This window comes from Sceloporus occidentalis, unplaced genomic scaffold, assembly GCF_023333645.1.
Source record: "Sceloporus occidentalis isolate IW3139 unplaced genomic scaffold, rSceOcc1.0.p SCAF_5, whole genome shotgun sequence".
NCBI classification, from domain to species: domain Eukaryota; kingdom Metazoa; phylum Chordata; class Lepidosauria; order Squamata; family Phrynosomatidae; genus Sceloporus; species Sceloporus occidentalis.
Window position 1 is genome coordinate 55812824 of NW_028316985.1, and position 9455 is coordinate 55822278.

The 9455-nt window shown below is 46.9% G+C and overlaps 1 protein-coding gene across 1 annotated transcript in view; it reads right to left on the bottom strand.

The window, feature by feature from the left end:
- KCNMB4 (potassium calcium-activated channel subfamily M regulatory beta subunit 4) overlaps positions 1–3622 on the bottom strand; it is a 36233-nt gene extending 32611 nt beyond the window's left edge. Inside the window, exon 1 of the mRNA XM_089524121.1 lies at positions 2364–3622. Within this exon, the coding sequence (XP_089380247.1) occupies positions 2364–2708 (345 nt within the window). The 5' untranslated portion in view covers positions 2709–3622. The remainder of the gene's footprint in view (positions 1–2363) is intronic.
- Between the last annotated feature and the right edge of the window lie 5833 nt (positions 3623–9455).

Consider the following 9455-nt stretch of genomic DNA (forward strand, 5'->3'; position numbering starts at 1 on the left):
AAACCTTTATTTTCTTTTATTTCCCCTTTCCTCCTCCTCTATCTCCATCTCTCAAAGATCTTGTAGCACCTTTGAGATAAAGGAGTTTATCACACAGGAGGAATTTCTCTTAGTTTCGAATGAAAGGAAAGTGGGGCCAGAACGCATTCATGTGAATTCGCTAGTTCAGCGAATTTACGTGAATTCGAATTGCGTTCGAACTGACTTCCCATTGCCCGAAAATAGCTTGCCATTGCCCGAAATTGCGTGTGACCACCTCTCCCACAATAACATGAAACCCCATAATTGCGTTCGGACTGACTTCCCATTGCCTGAAATTGCATGTGACCACCTCTCACACCATAATGTGAAACCCCATGATTGCGTTCAGACTAACTTCCCATTGTGCAAAATTGTGTGTGGTAGTCTATCATGCAATAATGTTAAACCCCATGATTGCATTCGGATTGCCATTGGATTATACTTCCAATTTCCCTTGTCTGATAAACTCCATTCTGGAAGAAAGAGGACAGCAAGTGCATGCTGCCAACTTTTTTATTTCACTATGTAGAGAGACCTTGCAGCATCTTTGAGACTAAGGACCTTATCACATGGAGCCTTACCAAGGCTAAAAGATTCCCCAAGTGTTTCTCAAGTACAAAGGTGTGATAGGGCTTCACGCTTCTAAAACGTCATTGAGGCATCCTGCTTCCCTTCTGTTGACGAAGCATTTGCGGAGAAGCCATTTTTTGAATAACGGAAGATCCCATATTTTGAAAATGGCTTTTCCGCAAACGCTTCATCGACGGGAGAGAAGCAGGACGCCTCCATGACGTTTTAGAAGGGCGATGTGCTATCACAACTTCATGCTTCAGAAACACTTCAGGAACGTTTTGCCCATGGTAAGTGCTTCCATGTGATAATCCGCTAAGGGAAAAAAAGCAGTTGTCAGCATGAGCTTTCATAGATGTACTGTAAGCCTACTTCCTCAGATGCTACTTCCAAATGCATCCGAGGAAGTATACTTAAGTCTACGAAAGCTCATGCTGTCAACTTCTTTCTTTCAGTTAGTCTCAAAGGTCCTACAAAATCTCTCTACAAGCGGATTCTACAGACTAACACAGCTATATCTTTGAATTCTACCACTATGGAAAGCACCAAATGTGGCTGGATGGAGTAGAAATAAAAATTAAAATAAATAAATAAATAAAAATTTTATTTATATACCGCCCTTCTTAGAATCAGGGCGGTGTACAACAAATATATAACAATACAACAATCTATCAACCTCTTCAAGAAACTTGCCCAGGTATAGACAGACATTTTCTTTCTCAAGAAGTGTAAACCTAGGGATGTCATTCTGAAAGGCCTGCATGTGAAGAACCCACTAACTGACATTCTCACACACCAATGGCATATACAGGTCTCTCCCTGGCTTTCCACTCCACTAAATGCATCTGAGGGAGTAGACTTAGGTCTACAAAAACTCATGCTGCCAACTTCTTTCTCTCTGTTAGTTTCAAAGATGCTACAAGATCTTTCTACATACTGAAAGAAAAAAGTTGGCAGCATGAGCTTTCTTTCTTTCTCATAGTCTCAAAGTGCTACAAGATCTCTCTCCATATTGATCCTACAGACTAACAATGCTTTCTTTCAGTGAGTCTCAAAGGTGCCATAAGATCTCTCTGTCTATTGAAAGGAGTTGGCAGCATGAGCTTTCGTAGACTTAGACCTCAGATGCATTTGGAAGTACTGTACCATCTGCATCTGAGGAAGTTGACTCTATGGAAGCTCATGCTGCCAACTTCTTTTAGTTAGTCTCAAAGCTGCTATAAGATCCCTTTGCATACTCGTTCTACAGACTAACATGGTTATATCTTTGAATTCTTTCTTTCCGTAAGTCTCAAAGGGGCTAGAAGCTCTCTCTGTATGCTGAAAGAAAGCAGTTGCCAGCTTGAGCTTTCTTTCTTTCTTCTTTCTTTCTTTCAGTTAGTCTCAAAGGTGCTATAAGCTCCCTCTGCATACAAGGCCATATCTTGGAATTCTTTCTTTTCCTAAGTCTCAGAGGTGCCACAAGTTCTCTCTACATACTTCTTTCTTTCCCTGAGTCTCAAGGATGCTACAGTACAAGCTCTCCCTACAGACTGAAAGAAAACTGTTGCCAGCCTGGGCTTTCTTCTTCTTTCTTTCCGTGAGTCTCCAAAGTGCCACAAGCTCTCTCTGCCTACTTCTTTCTTTCCCTGAGTCTCCAAGGTGCCCGGGATCTCTTTACATACCAGGCCAGATCTCTGGGTTCTCTCTTTCTGTAAAAGCCCCCCAGGTGCCCCGGGCCCCCTCTCTCTCTCTCTCCCCGGCCCCCGGGGGGGGGGGGGGTGCTGGCTGACCTTGGGGTTGGCCAGGAGCTGCTGCTGGTCCTGGTGGAGGAGGAGGGCGCGGGCCTGGGGGGCCTCGGAGCTGTTGACGTAGATCTGGAGGCAGGGGTAGCGGGAGGTGCCCTTGCAGTCGGCGCCGCAGCTGAAGGTGCACTCGAAGAGCTCGCCGGTCTGCAGCTGGACCGAGAGGACGGTGCAGTTGGCCGCCTTGCCTTGCAGGTCCTGCAGCGCCGGGCTGAGCCAGCAGAAGCCCAGGATGAAGAGCGAGACGATCCCGGAGACGATGAGGAACAAGCCCAGGCGGATGCTCTTGTCCTCCGCCTCCGTGTACTCATAGGCCACCCGCAGCTTGGCCATGGCCACACCATGGGACGGGACACACAACACACACACAAGACTCAAAAGGCAGAGAAGGAGGGGGAAAGAGAGGGAGGCAGGCACACAATACACCCAAAAGACAGAAGAGGAGGGGGAAGGGGGTGCAGACACACAACACACACACAACACTCAAAAGACAGTAGAGAAGGGAGAAAGAAAAGGCATGGGTTGGGGCAGACACACACACAACACACTTAAACGACAGAGGAGGAGTGGGGAAGAAAGGGAGGCAGACACACAATACACACAGAGAGAGAGAGAGAAGACAGAAGAAGAGAGGGAAAGAAAGGGCTTGGGCTGGTGCGCACGCACACACACACACAACACTTAAAAGACGGAAGGAGAGTAAAAGAACGGGGGTGCAGACACACAATACACACACACACACACACAGCACTTAAAAGACAGAAGAGGAGGGGGAAAGACTGGGAGACAGACAGACACGCAACACCCAAAAGAGAACGGGGGACAAGAAAGGGGTGCAGACACGCAATACACACAGGCAACACAACACTCAAAAGACAGAGGAGGAAGGAGGGCTGGAGAGAGAGAGACACAAACACACCCCCAACTCTGAAAAGACAGAGGCGGAGGAGGAAGGGTTGAGGGAGACCCACAGACAGAAGCCCCCCAAAAGACAGAGCAGAAGGGGAGAGGAAAGAGAGAGAGGCGACGCCCGGAGACAAAGGAGAAGGAGCCAAGCGCTTCCAAGGCGTTGTGTCTCCCGCAAAGGGCTGCTGCTGGAGACTGAGCAAGTGAGGGGGGTCCCTGAGGCTCAGGAGAGGGAGGGAAGCCCCGGGGGGAGAAGAAGGACCCCGAGGAGGGCTTCCCCTTCCTCCTCCTCCTCCTCCTCTGAAGCTGGCTCCTGACAAATGGTGGGAGCTGGCTGGGAGCCTGTCAACATCTGCCACGAGGTAAGCCTCTTAACTGGAAGGGGAGGAGGGGAGGGGGAGGGGGAGGGGGAGGGCCGGCGGAGGGATGATGACCCTCCCCCTCCCCCTGAGGCCCCGCTCTGGCTCAGAGCCCTCCTCCTCCTCCAGGCCAGCCTTCCTCCCGGGAGGGATTCCCAAAGGCCCTCCCTTGGAAGCAGGGCTAGGAAGGCTGGGTTTAGGGGGCGAAGAGGGTGTGGAGCCCTTCTTTTCTGCCCCGGAGGAGGAAGGCCCGAAGGCCCTAGTCCCTGGGCAGCAGGGGCTAAGGAGCACGGCGTGACATTTCTAGAGGAGTCCTGCTTGGAGCTTTCATTGGATGCCCTCCTCCATTTCCCCTGGAATGCCTTCCCTTTCATCCTTCTGTCCAGAAGGGAGAGCCAGAGCTCCTCCCTTGGCAGCAGGGGCTAAGAAGCAGGCATTCTCCTTTGAGTTCTAGAGGAGGGCTTGGTGCTTTCCGTTAGTCATGTCCTCCATTTTCCCGTGAATGCCTTCCCTTTCTTCTTCTGCCCAGGAGGGATGCCCAAGCCTCCTCCCTTGGCAGCAGGCAGGGGCTGAGACACTGGCATTGCTAGGAGTCTTTTGAGCTTTTCAGTGGCCGTGCCCTCCTTTTTTCCCTCGAATGCCCTCCATCTGCAGCCTGCCTAAGAAGGAGGGATTCCCAAATGCCCTCCACTAAGAAGGCTTCAGGGAGAAGAGTGGGTTGAGCTTTTATTTTCTGCCCAGGAGGAATGCCCAAACGTTTTCCATTGAGAGCAGGGCTAAATATAGAGTGGGTTTGAGGGGTTTTGAGCTTTGGGTTGGTCATGTCCTCCCTTGTTTTGGAGGGAAGTCCTCCATTTTGGGGTGCCTTGCCCTCCTTGGCTGTGGGGCACCTGGTGAGGCCTTCCCTTCCCTTCTCTGGCCAAGCCAAGCAAGGAAGGAAGGAAGGAGTGACCCTTCTCTCTCTCTCTCTCTCCCTTGAAGCCAGAGGGACAGCTTGGCCCAGGATTATCTCTCTGTCTCTGTCTCTGTCTGGTGGTTTAAGCCTAGGAAGCGGCCTGATTACCAGTCCTGAGGGGAGAGGAGGAGGAGGAGGCGGGAAAATGGTGGAGAATGGGGGCACTGGCCACGTGTGGCTTCATTCAGGAAGGGATTGGGGATTGAGGGCTGGAAACCGGCTCAAGGAGGCACGTGTTGGGCAGCCTCCGCCACCTCCTCCTCCTCTCCCCAACCAGGCTATATTTATTTGCCTTTCTTTCTTTCACGGAGGGTTAATCCTCTGGAAAGAGCTGAGGGGATTCATTGAAGAGTTTTTCGTTTCCTTTTCTTCCCCGCGCAGCCCAGAGTCCAGTCAAGGAAGAACAAAAGCAATGGCCTCAGGCCCAGGGGCAGAAAGTACATTCAGGGGCCCTATACTTTTTTAATGTTCGAACATACTCCCAAGACCTACCGTGTGCCACGGGCGCCATCTTGGCGCTCCGCTGTTTACACGGGGCACGCGTCAATGACATGGCTTGTGCGCCACATCCAAACAGCACGGTGCACAAGGGACATCACAGCGCCACTCCTGGCCATTATGGCACCCCTGTTGCAGCTGACAAAGGAGCCACATCTCTTTGGGGGCCCTTTGGCTGGGGGACCCAGGGCAGTGCCCCGGTTGGACCATTCTAGCTACGGGCCTGAATGGCCTCCAAAAGGAAAGGAAAGGGACTCCAGACAAAGCCCACACACACACACAGCCTGACATCTCCTTTTCCAGGACCTGCCCTCCATTTCAGCCTTCTCTCCTGGAGGCATTTCCAACAAGGCCATGTTCCCACTTACACATAAACTGTTTTGCGATCCGGATCAATGGATCTGTTCAGCAGCGGAGCGCAGTTCACGCTGCGTTTGCCCCAAATCACATTTTCTTGCTGCAAAATAAAATAAAATGACCCGCTTGCAGTTCACGTCGATGATCAAATCAATTCAAAATGAGCCCACTCCAGCCAGCCAAAAGGCAAATTTAAATTGATTCTGATCCGCATCCAGCTCGCACTTATGGAGGATCGGTTTATCCAGAAAGATGTGGGGGGAAATCAGCATCAAAAAGATATGGGTTAAATGGGTCTATCGCGTGCCCCCCCTCCAAATTTCTTCAGCAATTTTGTTCAAGTGCGAACCATGGTCATTTAAACCAGTTCAAAGTGATTTGTGATCCGGTTTAAAAGGTAGAGTGAATGAGGCCTTACATTTGGACCCGAGGTCAAAGGGGAAATGGAGGAGGAGCCTGCCTGCAAAAGATATCCTCCCCATCATAACATCTTTACTAAGGACTGAAACAACATGCAGACATCGGACTAACATCTCCAATTGTTTTTTTCCCTCCAGTTTGGTTTGTAACATCTTGTCTGATGAAGAAGCCCATGGAGCTTCGAAAGCTTTCAATAAGTATTTTGTGCTTTTCCATTGGCCAACAGGTGTTCTGTTAGGTAAAAAGAATAGTGTTTATTTGCAGTTTTCCCACATTCTCGAGGTCCTTCACCCCTAACCCTGGCGAACGTGGAGGGACTACTGTATTACAAAGAAATTACCCTGAGGCCCTTTCACACTACATAGTTGTAGGGCTGTGATTCTATTTTAACTGACCTGGGAATCCTGTGATGTGGCATAGTGGTTTGACTGCTGGATTGTGACTGGACACCAAGGCTCAGTTCCCAGCTCAGCCATGTAAACCCACCTTGGGCAAGTCACATTCTCTCAGTCTCAAAGGAAGGCAGTGGCAAACCTCCTCTGAACAAATCTTGCCAAGAGAACATCAGAATAGGTTTGCCTTAGGGTCGCCATAAGTTGGAAATGACTTGAAGGCACACAACGACAAATTTAAGAATTCTTCTCTGTATGATTGTGGAAAGTGGGCTCTGAAGAAAGCTGACAGGAAGAGAATCAACTCATTTGGAACACAAAGAAGGAGAGTTCTGGGGACAGCCAAATCGACTAATAAATGGGTCTTAGAGCAAATCAAGGCTGAACTGATTCTAGAAGCCAAAATGCCCCAACAAGATATTGATGGTGGTGATTGTTAACCACCCTTGTGCCAATCTTGACCTATGGATGAGACATCTCCAAGACTCCCTGTCCTCCACTAATCTGTTTATTTCCTGCAATAATAAAATAATAATAATAATAAAATAATAATAAAAACTCGTGACCTTAATAGGGTCCATCCATCTAGTATGCGGCCTTCCTCTTTTAATATGTCCCTCCATCTCTCCTAGCATTACTGTTTTTTCAGTGAGCCGTACCTTCTCATGAAGTGTCCGAAGTACTGCAGCCTCAGTTTTGTCATCTTGGCTTCCAGGGAGATTTCTGTCTTGATCTGCTGTAGGACCCATTTGTTTGTCTTTTTGGCTGTCCACAGAATTCTCAACACTCTTCCCCGACACTGCATCTCAAATTAATTATTTATCTTTGGGTATATCATGGGAGAAATGACTTGTAGAGAATCTGGTCATGATTGGTAAAGTTGAAGGCAATAGGAAAAGAAGAAGACCACATTGCAGGTAAATACACACAATTAAGGAAGGAAGCCACACTTTTGAACTCGCAGGACCTGAGTTAATAGTAGAGTGTCTTGGAGATCCCTCATTCAAAGAGTCACCATAGGTCAAAGATGACATGATGGCAATTAACAACAATTCTGAATTCTCCGCCAGAGAGCTGTAGTACCTCATCAAACTACAAAACCGATGGTGCAGCCATAGCTGCATCCTGCAACAACAATGCTCGAGTCGAGGCACTACCACAATGCTCAGTTTTGCAGTATGCACAACTCTGCTTCTGCCACTGTCTAATGAATATATCCATTGTGTCATGGCAAGTAATAGGATGGCAGTTAAGCACACATACACACACCAAATACAGCTGCTACTCTGAAAACATTTTATAGAACACCCTTGGCTATGTATTTAGTGTTAACTGTAGTTTCTATACATACTATATATTATATTTAGCTTAATTCTTATATTGCAAGTCCTGTTCCATATCCTAAGACAATTCTTTCTGATACTTCTCTCATCCTGAGCAAATGTTTACTTCTAGAAGGCCATCTAGGTAAGATGCAATCTATAACAAAGAAGCCAAATAATCAAATGTCTAATTATGGTTGAATTTACCAGTAAGACTATATTCTCTTATTCCTGGCAGAGTGGATCTAGCAATGAAATATAACAGGTTTCTCTTCAAGGACTTCCTAGAATTATGCAATAAATCCATTGCATAGGATCAGCTTACATATTTAGATATAATTGTGAATGGCTAATAGGGTACAACTTCAGTGGAGATCCAGCAAAACTCCACCACCCTGAATGCAGAGCCAGTGTATAAGACCAAGCAATTGAAGCTGCTTTTCAGACAATGCTCTTAGTGCTACTCAATCTTTGTTCTTTTGTTTTAAGCTACAAGCAGAATTGCAGTTGACTTGACAGACAATCATGTTCTGCACATTAATTCCATACTAGAGATATGCCACCGTTGCTCCAAGTTAGCCATCTGAATTTGGTACACATTAACTGTAACTGTTCTGGGGGATGCAATTTCATGGTCCCATTCTCGTGTGTCCATCTTTTCTACTGGCAACAAAATGTTTTACTTGCTATGATTTCTGAAATGAAAGGGGGAAAGTGGCTGAGAACTTGCATCAGAAGAGCTATATCTCCATACCTGCATCTGCCAATGCTTACGCTCTCAGCCCCACTTTGTAAGCCATGTAGACTCACCCAACCAAAGTGAGGTGATTTTCATGTTGTCAAAGAGAGGCTACACTGCTAACAAGGTAGTCTGGAAAGAATGGGGGGAGGATAGATTTGGGTTGTTGTATGTCTAGAATAAAGTTCCAACCACTTCAGTGACCCAAAAAATTAGTTGTAAAGGTGATAGGTCTAACTTACTGTATCATAATTCGCCTATAAAATGTGAGCCATAGCCATTGTGTTACAACTCCATAACTGCCATTTAAACAACATAGATAATGGTGATGACCAGAAAGGGATTGGCAGTCTATAAACATTATGGTATCATACTGCGCTACTAGTTCAGAAAGCATTCTAGTGCCAGTTCATTTGGAAAAGTGTCAAAATATGGCACTCAGTACAAGCTTTATACTGAGTGTGTGCTGAGCAGTGATACATTCACTTTCCCAGTAGTAACAGTCCATATCAAAAGCTCACCAAAGGAAAGTGCACTTAAAGAAATGATGTCCTTTCTCTATCCAAAAAGGAAAAAAAGTCACAACAGTCTAAGAAACAAAGATGGAAAAAGAGGAATAGTACAAGATGACTGACTGGATGAAGGAATGTTGAGAATATCTCAGAAAGTGAGCATGGCAGTTCTTCAGCAAACACCCACACAGTCCTCTGAACCCATTTGATTTGAAATCCTGAAGGAAAAGCCATTGCCCTGACAGTTGGTAGTTTTAACTTGTCACTTTACCAAGACCATTTTAGCCTCCTAACTTTCAGAAGCTCATGTGTCAAGAATTACTATTTTTGTTTGACTTTTTATGGCTGCAGTCTTGTGCATACACACTTGGAAATAAATCCCCTGCATGTAGTGGGTTATCTGGGTAAGTGTATGTCCAATACAGATGGTTCATCTCAATCAAGGAGACTACGGCCCTGAGTCTTCAAGACTGGAGCAGAGCTGTTGATGACAGGGTGACTTGAAGGTCTCTCATTCATAGAGTTGCCATAAGTCAAAGTCATTTTGATGGCAGTTAACAATGATAACAATACATAGGGCTGCACTCTGCATGCTGCTTTGCTGGAATCCAGTTGCCAGT